Consider the following 25,150-nt stretch of genomic DNA (forward strand, 5'->3'; position numbering starts at 1 on the left):
ATCCAAGGAAACTGTATTCAAATATTCCCGAAGTAGCTGAGTGTTTGTAGCATGCAACATTGATGGAATTGTAAATGTCAGCCTTATTCGACTGACTGCGTTTTCTTACTAATTTATTGAAAATGTCTAAAACAATCAATAATAGATGAAGGTATTTGTTGCGGTGAGTTGATTCAGGCAGATACTGTGAGGACAGAGTGGCCAACTGGGTACAGGTCCATTCTTAGTTTATCTAGTAATAAGTGGCCTTGATCATGCTAATTATTCATAACATCAGATGTCACTATATCATGTTGAGATCATAAATATCATGATTGAACTATTTTTCACAACTACTGACGTTATAACCCACCAACAATGGAATTTTTTATTTATTTATTTTTTAAATTCCTGTTTTTACCAGTTTTATTAAATCACAGTCAGAGTAAGCTCCTGTGCAATAAGCAACCATTAAAAACACTTTATCATATTAAAATGACAAAATTTTGCTTCTAAAATTATTTTTTATTCTTATTGTTTAGTTCTTTTGATTTATATTGTTTCCTGTCTTATCATATCAGTCAGTGAAATATGCACATTGTATTTACAACAGCAAGAATTGTTTAGTATTAATGATGATCATATTTCTTATTGATACTTTGCAGCTGATGTTAACTGAAGACATTACTCTGTTAGAAGCTCTGTTTCTCAAATTAGACGTTATTTTAACACAGTCTGACCATAAGGAATTGATTTAGCTCAGGGGTGGGCAAACTTTTTGACTCATGGGCCTCGTGGGTTCTAAAATTTGACAGAAGGGCCGGACCAGGAGCAGATGGATCCTCATAAGAGAAAAAAATAACATGGGATATTGTAGAAAACATATCCCATAATTGAAAATCATTACAAAGCATTACAACAAAATATCTTACATTTACTTACCTTTAAAAACACTGAAAATTATTATTATTATTATTATTATTATTTTCATTCAAGTTCGTTGGGCTGGATTAAAAAGATTAAAGGGCCGCATATGGTCCCCAGGCCGTAGTTTGCCCACCCATCACTTAGCTTCAGCAACAACATCTGAGCTGATTTGTGCTGTTAAACAAATCCCTGTCCAATAACATTACAGTCACAAACTAGCATTAGCTACCAGTTTTTCCAGTTAGTTACTCTCAACTTTTTGTAGAAAATCAAACACATAAAAAGGACCATGTACGCTCATAGTGATTGCACGCTCCTGAAAATGTGCTGTTTGAGTCCATTTTGTATTTTTTCCTAATGTGTGCACTGTGTATCTGTGATATCAGAACTATTCTAAAACTACTAAGGTAGAGTTAAATTTTATTTTCTTTATTCTTTATGTGATTTTTTTCAATACACTCTTTAGTTTGTTTTTTGACAACCCTACTTGTAAACCATCAATTCCTCTACTAGCCTCCAGAATGATTATGGACATTCAACCCTCTTCTTCATGACACCTGCTATGACACAGACATTCAGTATTTTAATCATTTGCCCTGTTTTCCTTGTATTGAACATGCTCACACCACAGCTACAGCCGACACTAAGTGCCTGTTACCTAATCCATACTGCTCCTGTCTATTCACGGGCACTACGGAGGCCCTAATGTGGTACAAGGCAGAGATCTAATTAAGGCATGACTTGTGCATCCCCCAGGCTGCTTTGCCATGACCCTGCGTTTTGTTAACGCTAACTCTTGAGACGCTAATTAGCTCTGTGCCCTGTCACTTATTGCACTTATTATAGGCCACTGGTGTTCCTCAAGGTTCTTTGATAGGGCCATTCTTTTTTTAGGAACTAATAGAATTTCCAATACTGTTTACAATGTGTGGTTGTAAAAAAAAGACTTGTGTTGACTTATCTGCCCGCTCAGGAGTGTAAATGTTTTAATATGTTGCCATGGTAACCTGGGAAATCTTTGTTTAGTGTGGTCAGGTGACTGTCCAAAAAGGGCAGCTGATGCCCTGTCTTTGTTTCCCATACACTTAGACAGTAGCTTACAGAGTGTGGTCTTTGAACATTAGGCTGTACTAGTATTGATTTAAAACGCCTTTGTTTTCATCATTCTATTCAACTGTTATACTTTAATAGACTTAATGTTTTTTTTGTTTGTTTGTTTGTTTGTTTTCTTTGTAATACTTTACTTCATTAACAAAATGCACACCAAAAACCTGATCATTATCTAATTTCTGGAGTTATGAGATTATTTGGACGAAAACAGTAACATCTAATGTGAGTAATAAGGTTGTCAAATTATTATAGTAAGTTTTGAAAATTATACTAATTGATACTAAAACTAGTACTCATTTGACAACAAGTATCAATAGTAAAAAAGTTTTTTTCACAGGCCAGAAATAATATTAAGGATAGTAATACTCTTTATTTTTTATCAAGTTTGAAATCACTAATTAGTAATCAAATTTGTTTATGTGAAAAAGGGCGAGATACTGTGGCAAAGAGAAAAAAAGAAAGAACATTGTTGAAAGTTATTTTTAAATGAATTATAGTTTGTCTTCCGAACACAACATTTACCCAAAACCTGTATTTAACTGCCACAGATTTCTTGAGGACAGTGAAATCTTATTATTGGGTTATTCTATAAATGATGTCTCAGGTACTGTTTTTTTATTGAGAAAAAGTACTTTGTCACAACAGAAAAGAGCATAAAGATAAACACTAGAATCATTGTTTCTTTCTCTACAAAGATGACCATCACATCTATTATGTTTTCAATTTCTGGTGTTGAAATAAACACTGCATACTCTTTTGTCTATCTACTATAATATGTAGGTCAGACAGTCGCATATAAAACTGAAGTACTCTGTGTACACAAACTAGAAGACCTGTTATTACACTGGGCAGCTTCAATAATCCAGGCCACTTCTTTCTCCCACGTTATCCTGGTTATGAATAGGTAACAGAAATTATCATGCACATCTTGACTCAAAAGACAGCTCACGGTAAGGAATAGGGCTGCAGTATTAAATGCAATCAGCAAATTGCAAAGGCTGCAGTTTTTCAAAGGGCCCATATTATGGTTTTTAATTAAGATGAGAGAGTTCTTATCTCAAACAGAAAACACTATGTTCCACCTTGTGATGTCATGTGGTAATAAATAAGTGCTCCACTATGTTTTTAAACTCCATACACCTTCACTAGAATCATTTGAATTATTTCATCCATGGAATTGCCCATATCTAATAAACAAAAGGTAAAAGGTCTCAAATACAAAGCTGAAAAAACTGAGGCACTCAAAAAGTACCAAATAATTAAAAGCCTTTAATACCATATTGCAGATTGATTCAGTGTTTATCGGGGCAAACTCGACATGGCTATTATGGTGCGGATTTAAAGTTGTATTTGAGACTGGTCCCTACACTGAATAGCACCAAAAGGGCAATTCTGCACAATTTTTCTGTATATCCAAGTGCCACTCCTGCCCCCTAAAGTTTTGCAAAAGGTAAAAGGTAGCTGTTCATGTGAGTTCCGATACCCATATTGATACTGTGGCTTTAAGTATCTGCCAATATATCCGATTAATCGATACCAGTGAGGGGAATGAAAATTGCTTTTTTTTCTCTTAAAATACAGTTAACTCATGATAAAATTTATTTAGTTGTTTTATGTTATTTATCCTGCAAGTTACTACTGAACAGCTTTGTGTGAATTAAAATTCAAACATTACTGACTGAAGGACTGCATCCAATTAAAAGCCCAACCAGCTGAACCGATATCATGGAAACAGTATCCGATATTCGACACCAGTATCAGTAACGGCACTACTTATAATCTAAACAATCGCAATGCATGTCAGAAAAATAGCAGTTAGGTATTTTTCTTACATCATGCGACATTAAATACTGTTGAAAGTACCCTCTATAGAACTGAAAAATGGTGGTTGAGTCACATCTTTTCTTGCCCCCTCCCCACACCGCCAGCTGTTGTGGACCATGGATCACAGGTGTCAAAGCACTAAATGAATTGTACAGGAGAAGAAATAGCTAATTTGAACAACAATTAAACGTGACAGCTATAGGGTCTTTGTGCATTGACTAGACACTAATCAATGTTGACATCAATGGAAGTCAATACAAAAGCATCAGGTGGCATCGGTCATACAGTGCAAAAAAAGATTAAAGTGTTCGTCTCTTGTCTTGTTTTCAGTGCTAAATATGTTAGGCAATATTTTTATTAAAGAGGATTGTAAGAAAATGACGTTAACTAAATCATGTTGTTTATTGTTCTTTGGAAGAAGCAACTTTTTTGTCCTTTGTCCTTGATTGTTGGGTTTTATATTTCCACTGAATCCAACTTAGCCTGTCACGACTGCCAAGACAATAGCAACAAAAACAATGTACTGTCAAAAGTGAGTCAGCATATGTACTGAGTCATAATTCCCATATGATAATTATTCAACCGTCTACAGCCCACATGTTCACCTACTAAAAAAGACTATGCGTTTTACCACTAGTGCAAGTCAAAAATTAATACTATCAAAATTGAGCTCTCAAAATGTCCATTTCAAATTTTTGCTGTTTTTGTAGCACTGATTTTTGAACCTATGGCTTTTCAAAATGTTTACTAACCACTGTTAAATCCTTTTTCGTCCAATCCAAATGCAAATATATGGTTAAAACTCTCAAGTTAATTTTCCTCATGTGTGCACACTCTTTTAATTTTGTCACAATTTTTGTCTTGTCGCATCCTTATCATTTATTGTCTTTTCATGCATAAATTAATCCTTAACCTATTCTGATTCTATATCTAAGCTAGTAAATTTCTCTGCATGGATATATATAGCCATTGTATTGATGCATCCCTAGAACATGTGACTACTGACAAAAAAATCACTGTAATACATTTTTTGTTGTTTTTATTAGGTTTGATGTAAGGAAAAGAAATGTTGTGTACACTCAATCTTAATTCCATGCACTTAACCGAATCAGTGCCAGAATTCATACTGATATTGATATTATTGCCATTGATAATGTCTATTAAAAATACCATGCTAATCAATGACAATTTCAAACTATTGCATCTTGATTCGATTGATATTTGATCATTGCACTATATGCACAGTTCTGTAGGCCTGTATTTGAGTAAAGAATTTCTTGGATGACTAAAGACATGTCCTGCCAATCTTTTAGTCAGCTCAAACTGGGCGTGGCAAAAGCTCTCAAAACTGTTACATATCTGTATGTATCTGACCCAAACTGCACTCAAAGATACACAACTTCATGTAAATACAACTGCTTATGCAGAAAAAAGTACTAGGAAGTAAGGTAAATAGTAAACAATAAAGAGTTGTAAATCATGAGTTTGAGTCTTCCATTTACATATAAATACCAAAAAATACCACATCTTCAGCTCACTCACAAATTTTTCATTTCTGCTAAGACTCCATCAACCACTTAAACGACTAAAGAAGTAAAGGTCTACAGCTCTACAGTTCTGATACTAAATTGTAGAACTGCAGATGCTATGTTCCCACCCTTCTTTCCAAGAAGAACTGCTATATTCACTGTATACCTTTGAACTTAAACTTTCATTCATGTCCTGAAAAATAAAGACTCTTCTGCTGGGATGAGACATGACAGAGACCTTTTCTGCTGTAGTGACCGGTCAAATGTGAGCCAGACTTGTTACATCACTGACCAGTGGTGCTTAGATTTGAAAATGTCCACCGGGGAGAGATGAGGGCTTGTAGGATTGTGTACATTTATCTGTAGCTAGGGTTCAGCTCACACTACAGGATTAACAGGCTCAGTTTGTCGGCTTGGCTTGGTCGGTCTCGGCTTGTGGAGGGGGATGGAGGCTAAGCTCTTTTCACTTTCACTAGTCACTCATGATGTACATGAAATAGCAAGATGTACTTAAAGGGCCCATATTATGCTATTTTCTGATCTCTATTATGATGTTTTTTTCTCAAACATACTTGGACTTGTGTTTTGTTTCATTCACACATATTTAACACACAAACCCTGCATATTTAACTTAGTTCTTCCCTCAAACAGAAAACACTCTTCCACCTTGTGATGCCATGTGGTAGAAAGGGCTCTGTTTTTAAACTCCATACACCCTGGAATTGCCAAACTAAACCTACCTAAAAGGCAGCTGTTAACTTGAAAACTACTGTTTCATGATATATGTGAATAAAACAAAACACAACTCCTGGTATGTTTTTGATGAGGTAACAACATAATAATATGGCTTAAAGGTCACAAGAATAAATTTTGCGTATTATAGGACCTTTGAAGAGCATCTGACCGGCTCATTTCACGAAATCATTAAAGTCGTTAGATTTAAGATTATAAAAGATTATAAAAGAGCTTGTCTAGTCTTTTAAATTAAATAAAATTGTATTTCTGTTGTGTTGTGTTGTGATGTTTGGTAATTTTACTTCCTGCTTATTCCAGTTGTGTTACCTAGCAACCACATTGTAAACAAGGGCCATGTCTAAATTGGACGACAACAAAGAAAAATGATAACACCTTTATCATGTTAAATATATACCAGAAAATGCCTTTCTTGGAAATAAATTGTGTTTGCATTAATAATAATACAAAATAAAATAAAATTAAATAAAATAATAAATAATAAAATTTCAGTCTTGATGATATATGTAGCCTTGAGGTATTCCACTTTAGAACTCACTGCTACTTCCTATATTGTAGTAAATTTGTCTTTACTTTTTTTCTCTATAAACTGCAGCTTGACTGATGTAAAACTATGAAAATATATACCACTGGTACTATCCCATCAAGCCAAGTGATTGAAAATCATATTTTAAGAAATAGAAATGGTGCATAGACTCTTCTAATGATTTCTTCCTATGTTTTTCTTTTTCAGACAAGTTCAACACCTATGTGACACTGAAGGTGCAGAATGTCAAAAGCACAACCATCACAGTGCGGGGGGAGCAGCCATGTTGGGAGCAAGATTTTATGTTGTGAGTACACTTATGATGATACAAATGTAACAGTAAATACAACTTTCTCAAAACTAAGGAATCTGCCTCTCTAAAGATTAGATTTTTGTTTGTATGCCTTATGCATAACTTGATTTAATATACTGTAATTAAGCAGCAATAATGAAATCATGAGTGTATGGAGAATGCATTGCGTTCAGTCAGTTTTAGATACCCGTTTTTTAAATTAGAATGTATAATTATAATTCTAATAATCGAGGTTCAGTATGTGATTTTTCTGGTAGAGGTTCACTACCTGTTTATCTCCATGGAGATGGAGTTGTCATAGTTGTTGTAGAAGTTATCATAGCTTTTATTTAATTACATATAGTTTTATAGCTCAAACAATTAATCGGTTTCGAAATATGATATCTTTTGATTGGGGAAATGTCCTCACAAACTCCTTCAATTAAGGAAGGAATTGTTTGTCTGAAACAACCTTGAAAAAATAAATTCTTACTGTGAGCAGACTCACTTCTCCACAGATCTGACCTGAAACTTGATGTCACTTCCTTGACTCCATGGAGGGGACAGGATTTTAATGCCATATTGAGACATTTTGAGAGCAAAGTAATAACATCTCCATAGAGACAAGAATGTGCCAGACCCTTCACCTGAAAAGCTGTGCAATTCACCTTTTAATTAAACACAGCCATTTCTATCACTGATTTCCATAATCAGTCCATTCTTCATCATTGGTTTAGTACATTCTTCTGTATTCCTTTCATTCATTTAAGAGAAAGCTTTATATCTTTGTCTAAACAATTCCAGTTAAATATTGATAGAGTATTTTGTGATTTTTTTGTAATTACTGTATAATTAGATTTTTACAATCAAAAGCTGAAGAGTGCTTATTCACTTTGTGTTTTTTTTCATTTGCTTCAGTTTACCTTTTGGGAACTTTCCTTTTTAATATTTAAACTGTGTTTTTGATTTGTAAATGTGCTGTCCAGCTGTGGTTCAGTCCCAGTTTGTAATCCATTGTTTTCATTTCCTCATTTCACTTTCCCAGTAAAAGGTAGCCATGGCGATGGGAGAGCCCTCCTGTTGTTGGACTCGTGTCATTGTTTGTCTTTTGTGAACTGTGGTTGCTACTCTGTTTGTTTTTCCGCGCATCCATCCTTCGACTGTCCATTAATGATGAGTCCACAATGTGCATTTGCTATCATTCATCAGCATTTCCAGTTACTGCCCAACACCACCTGTTACTGAAATACTGCCAAACTGTGCACAAGGAATTCTGACACTAAATTTAAAATCACTATATTAGAGATTGAGATTTATGATGCAATTAATTCAACATCCTCTCTTCTCTGCTTTACTAATTTATTCTTGAACTTATCTGCAAAAATAATACCAAACAATATTAAGGGTACCATACTATAACTGATCTTATTTGAGCAACACACCACTTTCATGCAGGCAAGAACAGACCTACAGCATTCACACACTAACTCAAAGGTTAAGAGTTTGGTCCCAGCACTACCCTCCCTGTGTGAACTTTTTGGGGTAGATTAATTATTATTATTATTATTATTATTGCAATTTTGTTTATGTTCTGAAAGAAGGATAATACTGTTTGTTACACAGTACTCTATATAACTTTTCATCACCTTCTTTTCTCCATGAAGATATGGAATGTTCCACAGTGTAGCAGTTTTATTCATCCACTATCTCCAGAGTGACAAGCGGTTGGCACTACCAGGCCAAGGTACAGGTCAGATCTGTGGATAGGTGATCCCACTCACATTAATGCATGCATTCTCCAGGTATTTTGAGCAATATAACACCTGCACTTTCATAAACAAAAAATATATATTGGCCGGGCACGTTAACGCGTTAATTTTGCGTTAACTAATCAATTCATTAACGCCAACAATTATTTTAACACCGTTAACACGGTTTTTATTATTTACTTTTTTTAAAAATTGTAAACGTCTGTTGCTCAGTGGCTTTTATTTTGAAAAAGTCCACTGCGAGCGTTTCTTTAAGTTTGACGTCTTTCCTTTACACTTTTTTCACTTTTTTTCTGACCACGTGAGATGCAACGTCTCCGAGGCGCCGAGAGCCGCGGGCCCGGCCCAGCTGCGGAGCCGGAACCCGTGGCTGAGCCCGCAGCCAGGCCGGACCAGCCGTGCGCTCTGAGCTTCCGCGGGCTCCTAGCTCCGACCGGGCCGCGCGCTCCGGTTCACGGGTCTTGGTCTTCTCCTTCTTCCAGACACCCCTGAGGCGTCCAGATAGAGGTGTCCAGTGCGATTTTTGTCGCTGCAGTCTCGCTTACATAAGGCTATTACAGGGTATTCACGAAGGTCCGGAAGATTTCGTGATATGATTCCACCCATAACTCAATGACATATGATTGGCTAAGACAACTGTCAATCTCAAACTTCGTTCCAGCCACCGGTTCAATGCTGCAGGGAGAGTCGCTGATTTACGCAGATATCATTGGAAGAAAAATTGTGATTGGTCCATTTCCATTCCTTTATATTAACTTATAAAAGGTTATAAATAACCTTTGTTTCCCAAGAAATATCAGTCCAACTTTATAACTATGATTTAGATATTATTACTAGTGTAGTGTTTATTACTCACTGAATAAAAAATATTGAAAAAAATATATTAGTAGCACAAAAATTCATTCAATATTTTTTCTTGAGCCTTCATAATACCTTGAAGGCTCTGATGGTTCCCCACTGAAAGAAATTCTGTTTGCACAACAAATGTGTGGCTCTTTCATTTACATTTCCAATAAAAGTACGCTGTACGCTACTTTTTAATTCATTAATTGGTTTTGCATATAACATGCAATTAATCGCGATTAATATTTTTTTATTTTTGCCCAGCCCTAATATTTAATGCTATACTGTGAAACATTTCAGGCAAAGCAAACACATCTCCATCTAGACAAGCACTGTAAGAGTTGCATAGTGCACCTTTAATCAACCCTCTGATGTTTCTAACAAACAAGCTAGTTTAGAATTTTCTGACCCTCGTATCAAATTGTGTTTATTTATTAACACCCTCTTATACATACAATTTTGAGAGCTTTTATGCTTGCACCTGGACTATCCCCCTCCCCCCTGCACTTGTGTCAATTAGCTATGCTCTTTGATTATCTTTCCTCTCATCCTCCTTTTGTTAGCGCCAGTCGTGGTCGGCACAGACGAGCACATGCAAATGCTCTTGTCAGGCAGCTCAATATGCCATTTCAATGCTATCGTCCCACTGTTTTTAAGCTTTCTGAATACCACGATGAATGACTAAACAAGGGGGAGTGGCAAAGATGGTTTATTTGCAAAAAAGGAAGAAGCATTTGTGCACGATAGTAGTTATTTAGAGCTTTATGGTCTATGCAAAAGATTAAAGTGCATATGGCAGGTTTTTGTGTTTTTACAATAATTACTTGGTTTAATGGTGTAGTACCTATGGTAAATATTTATCATAGTTTTGCATCAGTTAAGTGACGGTTTGTGGAAAAAAGAAAACTACCAAAATACAGGAAGTAACACAAAAAAGTTTTTGTGTGTGTGAATAAGTGAAATCATAACTATTGTGTAATTTAGATAAGCTCTTGCCCTTGTTTACAGTGTGCTTGCTAGATAACAGTTAGGGAATTACCTCTATGTATTGTCACATCTGCTGTCCATGTCCAACCAGGAAGCAAAATTTGTAGTGTAAGTTGTCATAGGCACTTTAATTCGTAATCGGAAATTGTTTGCATTTTATTATTCCTGTAACAATGTGTATCACTGTTGACATAACTTACTGTGTATTGACATTTCCACACATGTTATCAAGAAGGATAAAAGTAGATTTCTTGACTTTGCATGATCCTTGACGATGTGCTTTGCCCCTGTGTACAGTGAAATCAACCGCTTGGACCTGGGCCTCATTGTGGAAGTGTGGAACAAAGGCCTGATCTGGGACACTATGGTGGGGACTGCCTGGATCCCTCTCAAGAATGTTCGGCAATCAGAAGAGGTGCGATCATGAACACACTCAACCAATAATGAATGATTGAAACCTTAATGCCTTTTATTTATAGTAATAACATTGCTTATCTATGTAGGGCTATGCAGCATGACAAAAATGTATCATGATTGTTTGATTTTAATTCTGTATTGTCTATATTGTCCTTTCAATAATTCTTTCCTAAACATTAAATATACAGACTTTTAATCATTGCCCTTTAACACATGTTTCCGTGCAAATTCTGAACCAAACCACATGCTTTTAATGACAGAGGATTTGCTGTGGACCCCTCAATTAAAAAGACGGGATTGGAGATGATTGAATCTTGATCTCGATTCAAATTCAACTAGTTTCGTAGCCCTAATTCCATGATTGAAAGAAATAAGCTGTATTGTTTTGACTAAGTTTCAAATTAAAACCACATTAAATGGTCTTGAATATGTTTAGACTATGATTATACAAAATAGAACAATTAAAAGAAATGGCAAAAAAACAATTGCAGAAGTAAAAGAGTAAAGTTTTCTTCTAAATTATCTTATTGACTTGTTGAAGGAGGGTTCAGGAGATTGGATCTACTTGGACTCAGAGGTTCTCATGAAGGCAGATGAAATCTACGGAACTAAAAACCCAACCCCCCACAGAGTTCTTTTGGATACTCGCTTTGAGCTGCCTTTTGGTAAGTAACCAGTCAATCTCTATCACTGTTTGCTTTTCTTTTCCTTTTTATGTTAATAATTACAAAACAGATTAATCAGTAACCAGCTTTTAAGTTTACATCATTATATAACAATTTGTTAATATCCTGTAACAAATTTTGCATCACTGATATTAGTAAGGTAAACAGTTGCCTTCCATTCTCAAGCACAAACAATAGAGAAAGCATCTACATGTAGGTCATACACATTTTATATAGATAAGCTCCTATTGAAGTAATTGTGTTCCATATCAACTCAAAACACACTATATTATAAAAATGTACACTAAGTAGCAGTAAAAGCCTTTCTCTTTGATATATGTTGCAGATATACATCCTCTAATGCACTTTTTTTGTTTTACTGTGTGGGAGTTGCTCTGTAATTAACTTAAGGACCTTAAATATGATCATGAGCGGATATAAGACCTTAGCTAATAGAGTTAAGAGGCATTGGGGATGTTTTTAAATGTATACAGCTGTACCTTTACCTAATTCTGGGAAAACAGGTTTTTGTCTCATATGAAAGAAAAATCTAGTCAAGTGGAACCCATGGAATAGTCTCCCTACCCATTTTGGTCCATAAAGAACAGCCAGTCTGTCTGTTCTGATTTGGTACATATTATTTTATCTCACGATTCAAAATAAGGTACTTTGTCACAAATGGTGAGTGAGGTTTTATCTTTTGTACACCATAGATAAAATGTTTATTTTTTTTTTACATAATAATTGACAAAATTGTTAGAAATATATTTTTAATGCTCACTTTGTAATGTATTTTTAATGGTTGTGGCTACATTGTGAAATAAATAAGGTCATGTGTTGGTTATAGTTTTGCAGTTGTTTAGCTCTAAATATTTGACACGGTATAACAGATACTATTGCCATTTTGTCCTTGTAAATGGATGGACTAGTCATTGGCACAATATTTAAAAACTATTCTAATACTACTAAAATTACTAGCAAGACTACAAAATATACTATTTATCAATTTGCATTTAAAAAATCCCCTTTACTGTCCATCTGAACCATAAACAAATAATTTCTCCCATCACCTCCTTTACAACAGTGATATAAAAGGATCAAAGTGAGGATTGGGTGTGTGTCCTGTGTATGTGAGGGGCAGGCCTTTCATGGTACCAGGAGGCTGCTCCATCCACATGGCCTGTGCCACCAGATCTCTTCATTAAAGCCATGGGGTGGTGGGTCTTTGAAGCGCACCCTTTTGTTTACTCTGTGCACCCTTTAATGTGCATTTGTGGCAAAGGCCTGGACTGGAGAGAGCGCCTGACCTTATACAACAGTAATTTCATGTTAAGAAAAATGGGGGCAGGAAATAGGGTAAGTGTTGGGGAAATTGGCTTTTAGGTGCTTATTTTAAGGGTATAATAATAACTTCTAAAATTTAATCCATAAACTACTGTCACCATCTTTGGATATAAGATTATTGAGATTATGTTAACTATTTCTGCCAGGTAAGAAACAATATAGTTGTGTTTACGTGATAACACACTAGAATGTTTGTAGGTAAAAATGGAGCTAGAGGACAGGTCAGACTTCTGTGATGGACATTGCTGTTTAACTGTCACAAAGGCTGATTTGCTGACTTTGTTTTGTTAATATCTCTTTGCAAAACCAAAAACTGGAACAATGTTCAAAATGCAAATACAGTGAATCTCCCGTAGAGGGGCCCGGTCAAGCAGAAGTATACAGCAAGGCCAAAAATTCGAGTTAATGCATCTGATATAAAAATGTATTCAACAGATAGCATATGTACTCTAGTTTATGAAACTGTTGACCTTTTTTCTGTATCATTTTTGGTTTTAAAGTTTTAAACAGACCATGTATGAAACATGGAACAAAAATTATTTCTCAAATTTCAAGGACCTGCAAATCATGTAAATAAATTTATGTATTTCATCATATCTTGTGTTATTCGATCTTTGAACTGTTGATGAAGGTACATGATTTTTCAGAAAAATTTATTTAAAATGATAAAAATTTGCTTGGAAGGACTGACATATTTTATAGATATAGTTACCTTTCATTTTGAAGTAATATTAAAATATTCGGAAGAAAAAAGCTGACAAATTATGCAAAATCATGCACCTTGTACTTGCTTGCACAATTTTCCCTCTGTTACTTTTCCCTCCATTACCATGACCTTTTTTAATAAAAAATCTAATTTCTCAAAAACTAAGAGGTTTTTCAACCTAATCTTGTACCATATGGTAGAAAACTATATTAAGCAAATATTCAAACCAGTTTGTTAAGGATATGTAAGTGAGAACCGCTAGTTATCACTGTTTGTATTTATTGCCCAAAAAGTGCTGCATAGTTCATTCCCTCTGTTACTGACATGAGTTTTAACATTTTTTGTCAACAAGTTGAAAGAATATCGCAGGGTTAACTTTACCCTATTGGAGGGCTAAGTCTTTCCTACATTCTGATAGTTGATTCTGATACATTCTAGTTTCTTAATAAGAGGTATTTGAATGTAAAAAATCTGCCCGTTTCCCTCCGTTACCGCTTGACTGGACCCAGAGGTATATAGGCCCTTTGTCTTCCTTCAGCAATTACATCAAAAAACGAAAACATGAAGGCAACCTGATTAAAAAATCAAATCAACAATGTGCTAAACAGCAGATTGTAATTTATGTATGCATTTGACGTGGCTTTATCAATGTGTTCACTTTTCTGTGTTAGATATTCCAGATGATGAAGCTCAATACTGGACAGGAAAGCTGGAACAGATCAATACAATGACTATTCATGATGAGGTGAAGTATATTTATGACCAAAAAGTTAATGACAAAACACTGTAGCAAATAAAGCAACAATTTATGATCATGTTTTTTACAGTATCCTCTTCAGGACGATCAGCGCTCCCTTCCCTTTGCTGCATCTCAGTGTTGTAAGTTTGACTGTAATAATAACATATGCCTATAGATGGAGCCCTTTTTCTACCTATGGGTTTTAGATCCTTAGGGTCTCCTTTCTAATTGAATGAGGCTGCACAGTTACTCATCAGAGATGGAAACATAATAATCTAGCTTTTTAAAATACAATTTTAAGTTCTGTGTTATCTGATTGGATTCCCCTTGGCCTTGCTCAGTTTGAGATATGTATTTTTTTAACAGCACATCCAACACATTTATGTTAATTTTGTACTTTTCACTTTTATCATCTGCACTTCCACCAGGCAACTATTTCGGATGGACTGACCCACTCAGTATGTAAAAATATGACATCACATAAATTCAAATTTGTCCCTGGCCAATCCTTCAGCATGTCCTATTTTCCTATTTTTCCAAAACTTCTTGCATTTTCCCCTGATGTTTTTTTAAGTGCTTCCCCTGTTTTTAACCTTACATCCAATTCATAATAGGCAGTTTTGAATATTAAGTGATGCAGTGCATGTGAACATGATCATGCCTACTAATACTAAGTTAAGAGAAACAGCTCAGTTTTTGTACAAAGGCTTTTTATTTGAGATTAATTAGACATTTACTATTTAAAATTTGACATGCTGTTTTAACAAACATTGATGTTAAAGTCCACTTAGTACATGTTTATACTTTACAAAATTATCTTAATTGGATGATGACAGTTATGATGTACATCTTTTTGTCCATTGTTTTGACGATATAAGCATTCAGATGCAAAATGTTACATTTTAGTGATTTTGCCAGATGCAAGGGTTATCTAAAGATGCATGGGCCCAAGCATGGCTTCTTAAGTTTAACATTTGTTGTTAAGGTATAATGCTGTGTCTTAATTGTTTAGGTTTAAAATAGGGTCTGCATATCTTCATATCTCCAACAACTCTCCATATGTTGCTTTTTTTAGCTTTGGATGACCACGACAGTGCAGTGGATGACCGGGACAGTGACTACCGCAGTGAGACCAGTAACAGCCTGCCACCTCGCTACCACACAACCGCTCAGCCCAACTCCTCTATGCACCAGTACCCAATGGGCCTACGCCCTCCACACCATCACGACTCTTGCACAGATTCCATTCACAGCTTTGAGTTAGACTACAGGGATCACAGAGGAAGCAGGTACACAAAACACAAGATTATTCATAATGTAACTTATGTATGGCACATTTGTTAATATATGATCTTACAAAGCAAATATACCAGTTTTATATAAATATATTTCTTTCTTTCTCAGTAATTTAGTATTTGAAATTAGACACTTAATTCTTTAAATTTTAAAAGGATAGGGACGGCAGACAGAAGAGTTCCCATTGTAACTTAAAATATTTCTAAGCAAAATCGTAAAATCTTACAATAACTCTCCTTCCTTCTCACTAACTCCTGTCTGCTGTTATCCCTTATATTTTAAATAAAATAATTAGCTGATTAAGAGACCATCAACCAATAAATTAACTAAATGACTACAGCCTCAGTCATTACAATTTACATACTTAAAAAAAATCTTGATTTTATTACTACCTTTGCATGATTCTTGCATTGCTGTCTCACTGCATTCTTTGCATGCTGTTCGACTAAACTTTTTTTTTTTTTGCATTTTCTTTATTTGTGCTTTTTTTCCTTTCCTATATTTTCCTCATTCTCTTCCACTTCCCAAACAAAATCACACTATAATTTTAGTTCAATTAATCATAAAGGAAGAGTTAGGATTATACCTGTTGATTCTGGCATGGGTTTCGAAGAATGGGAAAACAAATACAAGAGACATGGAAAGCCACAGCTCAGTGACTTCATTGATGACGAAGAAGACAGTGTAATCCTGCGAATGGGCGGCCCATACTCAGTGCCTTCACACAAGTCCATCCATCAGAGTACTCAACGGAATCACCACGCCATCTACCCCGAAGGCTATGACACTATTGATCGACGAATAAGAAAAAAGATTAGAGATCCAGGAGGGTTTCCTCACGCAGAGAGGGACAAATTCAAAGACAGGCCATTTTCCCCTGACCCTACATTAGCTCGAGAGAGGAGGGGTGAGCAGTTCATGCAGCAGTTAGCAGAAATGCATGAAGAGGAGGAACGTTTGTCAACTTGCCTCACACCCTATAGGGAGGGACTGCTTTATAAGACAAGGATGTGGGCTAAAAATGACCTAGACAATACCTTGGAGAATTATGTAACATACAAACGACAAGAAGATGCGAGGAGAAGGGCACAATTTGAGTTTGATTCGGAAAACCATGTTGATCTCAACCTAGATTCGGATGAAGATGTGGAATATTTTGATGAGATGTACTCAGAGAATATGAGGCATTACAATGATAGATATTCTTATGAGATTGGTTTAGATAATTCTCAAGGTTTTCGGGAAAGGAAATGCAGAAAGTCTAAGCTCGGTGAATGGGCTCCTGAAGCAATGCTATCTCCAGTAGAGGAACCTCTTGAGGAATTTGTAGACCCCATGGATGAACTTCAGTGTCTTGTTGAAACGGTTTCCGAATACCTTGCTGAAAAAGAGGAAGAAATTAGCCGCTATGGGTCACTTCCTAAATCCAATAAATCTAGGCTGTCATCTTTGGGGAGCTATCGGACAGATTCATTTTGCGATGACACTTTGAAAGAACCCAAAAGAGATACAAATTCCCAAAATACTGAGCAAGGCATAACAGGAGTCAAAAACGCAGTTAGTTCTTTATTTAGTTCACTTACTGACAAAGTTGGTGGTACCAAGCAAACAGCAACATCACCACAAACAGCACAGCCTCCGACAGCAGAGACTCAAACTTCAGGGCTTACAAAGCTCTTCTCTTTCATTCCGAAATCTAAGAATGCCGCTCCAGTAGCAGTAGTATCTCCAGTAGACTCAGAAAAAAACTTTGCTTACTTGTCTCCTCATTCACATGATCCCAAATTACAAGGAAATATTTGCAACCCGACCCAGCCTCTAAGGACAAGTATCAATCAGCCATCACTGGAGACTTCATTAAAATCTCAAAATGCACCAGAAAATTCAGTATTTGGTAGATTGAATCCATTAAAGTTATTTTCATCTGATAGTTCACAGCCTTCAGAAAGTAAACCACCCACAGAGCAGGTCTTTCAAAAAGATCTAAATAATATGTATCGAGAAAAACAATCAACATACATTGATGGCATGAATATGAAAAACATCCCTGCCAGTCGATATTTTGTGTCAGATGAAAATGTATATGAAAAACTAAATACAACAAGTTATAAGCAAAATGTGCCAGCTGAGTCTGTCAATCCACCAAAGTCAACACAGCAAGAAAAAACTGGTTTATTCAGTTCATTCCCAAAATCGTTAAGTTCCCTAATATCACCCTCAGCTCCTGTCCCACCACAGGGACCACCACCAATTGCAGTCTATCCAGTTCATGATTCCATGCAAAATCCTGGCCCACAAAAAACAGAAGATACATCATTTGGTAGTAAACTAAAATTGCCTTTCCTTTCCTCTGAAAACATCTCTACTCAACCACCACCTAAAGCAGAGGGAGGATTGCTGTCTGGTTTTCTAAAGTTTGCCTCCAGTGATGATGTTAGTGCCTCTAAAAATGTTACACAAAAGCCCATGCAATCACATCAAGGTTCACCATATGCCAATTTGAGTCAGGCTTCCACTGCACCGCAACAAAGCACAGAAAAGGGTTGGTTCTCGGGCTTGTTTAACCCAGCACCTGAGCCCCAACATGCTAGTCCAAATGTACAAAGTAGGCAGCCTGATCAAAACAGAATGCCATCGGGTCCTCATTTGCATCACTCACACTCAAGGATAATGACTGCACCACTTGAGAGTCAACAGAAACAGAAATCCAAGTCAGCCAGAATCCCAAGGCTTTTTGACCGGTCTTCTAAAAGGTAGTTCAAGTGACAACAAACCAAGTACAACTTCCAACCAGCCTAGCCAAGGGGGATTACTATCTGGTTTCCTCAAATTTGGTTCAACAGGTGATCTGACCCATAGTTCAACTCATCAGCCTTCACCAACCAGTCACCAAATGGGAAGCAACCCTCAACCACAATTATCACATCAAATACCTTTGCAACAAAATGTGAACAATTCTCAGGCCACATCTGGGGGGTTTCTTACTGGACTATTTAAGTTCTCTTCAGCAGAAAATATACCACACAATGTTCAAACTGAAAAAACAAATCAGGGTAACATCACTGTTAGTCAATCACAGACTTCAGAGCCATCTCAGCCTCAAGGGTTCTTTTCCGGTTTTCTTAAACTCACTGGTGCAGAGGGTGATTCAAGTAAGCAAACTGTTCATGAAAAATCTCCTGCCCATATTAATCAGCCTGTTAATAGGCAAAATATAGTCAGTCCAAGCCAAAACTCAACTTTAAGTAACGTAACTCCACGGCTTCAGTTTGGCCCACAGGAGAAAAACAAGCCAGGTATGAGCCGACAGCAGACTGTTCCACCTCAACAAGCACAAGCCCAGCGAAGTGGTCTTCTTACAGGCCTTTTTAAGTTTGCTTCAGCAGACAGCATTGACACACAGCAAAATCTGCAAACACATGACATCTCACAAAGTAAATCCACTTATGACCAAAGAGTGGCAATGGATATTAACAAAACACCTAAAGATCCAAGGGAAACTATTTTACCCCAGCACAAAAGTGAAGGCAGCGGATTTCTGTCTGGTCTTCTCAAAACATCATCAGAAACATTAGATCACCTACCACAGTCTGAAATGTTCCGCAAGTCAGAAGAAATAAAACATCATCAAACAACTAAACAGGAATCTGCAACCCAATCAGGAATGCTTTCTGGATTGTTTAGCAAGATCACAAAATCTGACAACATTGAGTCAACTTCCCAAATATCCACAGCCAGCCAGAAAGATACACACCACAACATTCAAAGGAGCACAAAAGCTCAACCAAGCAATGTAACTTCCCAACAATTATACCAGGAACATCCTATTGACAAGGACACTTCAAAACCTAGCCAAGGGTTTTTATCTGGACTATTCCACAAAAAGGAAACTGAGCAAATTAGTAATCAAAGAAAACCAGAAATGTCAGGTCCAGTCACTGAGCAAAGACCTCAAACACGGGTCACCTCTAATCCTTCTGTTGGAATGAGAAATCCTACCCATGATGCTAGAGAAAGTGCCAATCAATCAGCAGCATTTTCAGGCCCCCCATGTCAGAGTAGACACGCTTTTATTAGACCGCCAGTGTCAATCGATGCAGAAAGTTTAGACCTTAGAACTTCAGCCACATTTGCAAGATCTCTCCAAAGTCAAGCAGCCTATTCCTCAGTAAGCACAGGTAATCTGTCCCAACTATATTATCCTCAAACTATTCACCAAGTTCCTTCAATGGCTTATAGTACAGGTAATATTCAAAGCCTTCTCACTGAGCTTGCAACTATGACAATGTGGCCACATAGTAATCTAAGTACACCATCAAGCTCTAGGGGTCAGTTGTCTCCATCTGTAATAAGTCCTTATGATGAATACCACTGGATAAATCAAAGTGCACTTTGGCAACAATTCCAGAGGGAGGAGATACACTCTCACTTAAACACTGGAAACCACCAGTGTAGACAGAGTTGGGTGGGAGCATCACCACAAAATTCTATGCACTACAGTTCTTCAGATCAACAAATTTACAACTCAGTACAATGGCAAGACATGTATCAACAACCACACTTTGTAGAGAGTAACTTGAGCAGTTGTAATGAAGTGGATGCTCACCAAAAGAAAAGATTGTGGAACAGTTATCAAGACTTGGGTAATGTACAGTATGAAGACTGTGCACTAAATCTAACTAATAAGCAAAGCAATGCAACATTTAGTAAATGTAATTATGGTAGCACTTACAGCCTTAATGGTGTCTCATACCATGAAGGTTACTATGAGGAGAATGCCCCCTGTTTATCCTATTCAGCTAACTGGCAAAATGTGATGGATAATGCAGTCCACGGCAATCTTGGTATGAACCATGAAAGACATTTAAATACACAAATGTATTCTGAGATTGGTGACTCAATGTATCTTGAAGACACTGAATGGTATCAGCAGTGGCTTTCATTGTTGGAGCAAGGCATGTGGTGGCCAGCAGATGGTGACTGCGGCTACTTTGTGTACACAGATCATGAATACATTTATGCCTTACTTACAGATGCTGCAGGTGAAAATGTATATGTTTGTGGTCCTGAAGATGAGATTTGGGGGAATCCACATCAAGCAGATTACCGGCCAAGTGCTTGGTTACACAATGAGATGGTGTTAGTCTGTGGCTTTAAAATCCCTCTTTTCAATGAAGATGAGCTTCTTTGGCTGCCTGGTCAAGATCATAATGATGCTCAACTCCTCAGTGCCCCCTTAGATTTATCTGCTGCTTACCGAAAAGGAAATCAGATCATGAATTTGAATCTTGAACAATTTTCTGAAATGTTTGAAAACTCCTTTGCCTTTCAAGGACCTCAAAGTTTAGATATTTCATCATACAGGTTAAACAAAGTAAGAATGGATCAGAGAGAGCCCAGTTACATATATCAAGACCAAGATATTATAGACCTTTCCTGTCATAATAGAGAACCATTGTGGAACAACCAAGAAATTAAGTCATTTTTTGCTCAAAAAGTTGCTGTGTCTTTACACTCCTCACCATCTGCCTATTCCAATCAACAGGCACGTTACAAATGTTATGAACCCAGCCAACGTCGCCGTTCCTCAACAGGAGTAACAGTTAAGCATGTGGATGAAATAACAGATGAGGAGTGGAGAATGAGAGTTGCACCTGGAAAAGAGCAACCACATCGGCAACCCCAAACATCACAAGAGGAACTACGCAAATCAAGTTCATCTATCAACACAAACACAGAAAAACCAACACAGAATATTTTTTCATCAGGATTTCAAAGTCTTAAGTCAAAGATTATGAAAGATGACCCAAAAGCCAACACTGATCAAACTGATGTTTCTCAACCACAGATAATGAATCAGGTGAAACAAGGTAGAATTTTGCCCTCTCCACCCATAACGTCTCAAGCTAGCCAATCCTCTACACATGCACAAAAACCACGCCTGGCACGTCAAACAACTATGGCTTCTCAGGCCGCTCCACCGACACTACCACCTGTAACTAATACTTTTCAATCAAAAGATCTGATGAATAAACCTGCGGCTTCCACGCAGCTTCAAAATGACAAAACACAAGAGAAACCACAAGAACAACCAACAGGTTTTATGGGTTTTCTGAAAACAGCTGTTGGAATAGAGGAACCCAAGCCAGATATACAAACACCTCTTAAAACAGGCATTAGTGCATCTTCAACAGAAACTTCAGCTACCAGTAAAGAAGCTAGTGGTGTTTCAAATCTTTTTGGATCAATTAGCAGCTTATTTAGCGCGGAGCCCCCACCATCAGCAAAAACTGAGATGAAACCTAGTGTCACTGAAGGGTCACTGGCTGCATCATCTAGGCCAAAAGGTATACAAAGACAACGAACAATGGATCAAAGTAGTATAGCCCACACTCAACCTCCAAACAAAAGCGTATCACAAGTACTTCCTCCTACTTCCACTATTAATAGCATCCCAACACAGTCTCAAACCATGCCACAAATCAATCAGCAAAATAAGGACACCGCTCCTAAACAATCTGGAGGACTCTTTGGTTTTTCTCTTGGTGAAATACTGACAGGGCCATCAGTTGGTCAACCTGCACCAAGCCCAGAGGTGTCTACAACAGGGACAACTTCGCAAGAGGGATCCATTGGGAAAAGTATATTGTCATTGTTTAGTGGGCCTGACCCCCCTCAAGCTGAATCTAAAACTTCACCGAATCAACATTCACACCCAGATGCACCCCCACAACCCCCTCAACAAGAGTCTCTTGGTAAAAGTTTGCTGTCTATGTTTGGTGCACCATCTGCTCCTCATCCTCCACCTCAACAACAGCAGCAGCAGAAGACTGCCCCTCCTAAAGAGCCACCAAGTACAGGATTCTTGTCAATGTTTGGTGGTCCCAGCACCCAACAGCAACAGCCTCAAGCTAATACTGGTTCTCTTCTAGGTGGAATTTTGTCTGGGTCATCCGCTTCAGGTGAAAGTCCAATGAAGGGATTGTTTTCTGTATTTAGTGATTCAACACCCCAACAGCCACAAAAACCTTCACAGCCACAATCTAAAATACCTCAACAGACACAACCCAAGCCCCAAATACAACCTCATCAGACACAATCAAAGCCCCAACCACAACCACAGGAACAAACAGCTGCTTCTGTTCTTGGAGGATTATTTGGTGGACTGGCTAGTTCGAATGAAAGAAAATCATTATTCTCAGTGTTTACTACTTCTGATACTCCTCAAACCACAGTGGCTTCCGAGTGCCCGCAAACAAACTCTATGCAAGTTACATCCAGTAGTGCTGCTATTACACAAGAACCAATATCACAATTGCAAGACTCATCTTCACAGCCACATATTTCTGTGAATTATATTCGAGAAAAAGACAGTGACCTGAGTGTAATTCCAAATAAAGATTCTCACAAAGCTTTAGAGGTAGAAAATAGACCATCTACAACTGAAACCCAGACAGTGACAAAAGATAGAGACAATAAAATTGTCACAGAAGGGCCCCACATGCAACTAGCATCATCTGGTCAAGTTGAATCAACTCAAAAGGCTCAGTCTACCACATCTACTTTGTTAACTACAGATTCTGCTGCTACTGCTACTAGTCAGTCCAGTCCTTCATCTACAGCAACTACAGCAGGAGCTACCAGTGACACAACAGCAAAAAATTTGCCCTCCTCTCCAGGGTCAACTACTCAGCCTACTCCACAACTTGGTGGTTCTTTATTTGGTAAAATGTTTGGAGGGCCAGCACCCCAAACTGCAGCCCCTCAAACAGGCTCATTGCTCGGTGGTCTGTTTGGAGGACCGACAGCCCAAACAGGAGGAACTCAGTCTAATACTTCTGTACTTGGAGGTTTATTTGGTGGATCCACTCCACAGACAGAAGGAACACAGACTGCAGGATCTATTTTAGGAGGCATCTTTGGAGGATCAGCTGCTCCTTCAGGTTCAGCACCTCAAAATACCAGCTCTATACTTGGAGGTTTATTTGGTGGTGCATCACCATCAACAACAACAACAGCACCATCAGCCACATCTCTTCTGGGTGGAATTTTGCCAGGATCCTCTGTGTCTAGTGAAACATCTGGAAAAGGCATCCTTTCTGTGTTTGGTGGCAATACTTCACCTGCAGCCCCATCTGCATCAGCACCATCTGCATCAGCGCCACCTGCAACGCCATCTGCATCAGCACCACCTGTAGCGCCACTTGTAGCATCACCTGGAATGCCATCTGCACCAGGACCACCTAAACCCCATGACAACAAAATTAGTTCTACGCATGTGTCTGAAACATCTCTTAAAGTTACATCTGACATTCAAAGTTCAACTCAAACTGCTCCAGAATCCCCTTCAGTTCATAGCAATGAACCAGTACTGACACAGCAACCTCAAGACATTACTGATCATGAGAAAACTGATACAAATATTGCTTATTGCCCAGAGCCTGACAAGGTTACCCCATCAGTAGATATTCTGTCACAACAGCCTGAAAGCACAGAACACCTTACATCTTCAGAGGTTGTGTCTTCTACTGAGAATAAAATGCTGCCTAAAGACCAGGAAAACATGACCACATCTGGCACAGTTGTCCAAGATCAACCAAAAACCCCTGACCCCGAGAAGTCTGTCCTGGACTCTTCAGCAGATAAAGTTGCTGGATTTGTGTCATCACTTTTTGGTGCACCACCCGCTCCTAACAGTGGTCCTCAACAACCACAAACCAAAGCTGCTCCTAATCAGTCAGGGCCTTCATTGTTGGGAGGCCTTTTTGGGGGACCAACAAACCAACCATCAACTCCCCAGACAGGAGGGTCATTACTAGGAGGTTTATTTGGTTCTGCCCCACAATCTAGTCCTCAATCTAATGCTTCAAACCTAGGAGGATCAGTATTAGGTGGTATGTTTGGTGGAGGCTCAACAGTCAAGCCTGGAGGAACATCTGCCAGTGGGTCAGTATTAGGTGGAATATTTGGAGGATCGACATCAAATGCATCTCCACAGTCTGGGGGTTCTATTCTTGGAGGAATGTTTAGTGGTGTAACAGGACAAACCTCTGGAACACAGCCCACAGCATCTGTACTTGGAGGCATCGGTGGGTCCTTATTTGGTGGTATTGGGCAGCAAACTAAACCACAAGAAAAGCCACCTGCTAAACCCATGACAACCCCTGAAACACCTGCTCAGATTAAACCTGAAAGTGTGCCATCAAAAGTAACCCCACCTGTCACAGAGATGGCCATAAATAAAATGGACTCTGCAGTTCCAAGTGATTCTCAACTCCAGTCAGCCAGTGAGTTAGTTGAGAAAGCAGATCCAGAAGTTGAGTCCTCAAATGCTTCAGCCACTTTGAAAACTCCTGAAGGTGATGTTACACACGAGACACACGGTGAAACTGAAAAGCCCGCAGTCCATCAAGAAGTAATACAAGATATACCTATTACAAGTAA

General features: G+C 37.8%; 1 protein-coding gene across 1 annotated transcript in view; it reads left to right on the plus strand.

Moving 5' to 3' along the window:
* LOC110160166 (protein unc-13 homolog B) overlaps window positions 1–25,150 on the plus strand; it is a 63,847-nt gene that overhangs the window by 13,883 nt on the left and 24,814 nt on the right. The window contains exons 3-8 of the mRNA XM_055154078.1: window positions 6,856–6,955; window positions 10,837–10,954; window positions 11,498–11,621; window positions 14,343–14,416; window positions 14,499–14,550; window positions 15,486–15,699. Coding sequence (XP_055010053.1) covers window positions 6,856–6,955; window positions 10,837–10,954; window positions 11,498–11,621; window positions 14,343–14,416; window positions 14,499–14,550; window positions 15,486–15,699 — 682 coding nt within the window. The remainder of the gene's footprint in view (window positions 1–6,855; window positions 6,956–10,836; window positions 10,955–11,497; window positions 11,622–14,342; window positions 14,417–14,498; window positions 14,551–15,485; window positions 15,700–25,150) is intronic.

This window comes from Boleophthalmus pectinirostris, unplaced genomic scaffold, assembly GCF_026225935.1.
Source record: "Boleophthalmus pectinirostris isolate CB_2022bp ecotype Guang Dong unplaced genomic scaffold, ASM2622593v1 HiC_scaffold_18, whole genome shotgun sequence".
Taxonomy (NCBI): domain Eukaryota; kingdom Metazoa; phylum Chordata; class Actinopteri; order Gobiiformes; family Gobiidae; genus Boleophthalmus; species Boleophthalmus pectinirostris.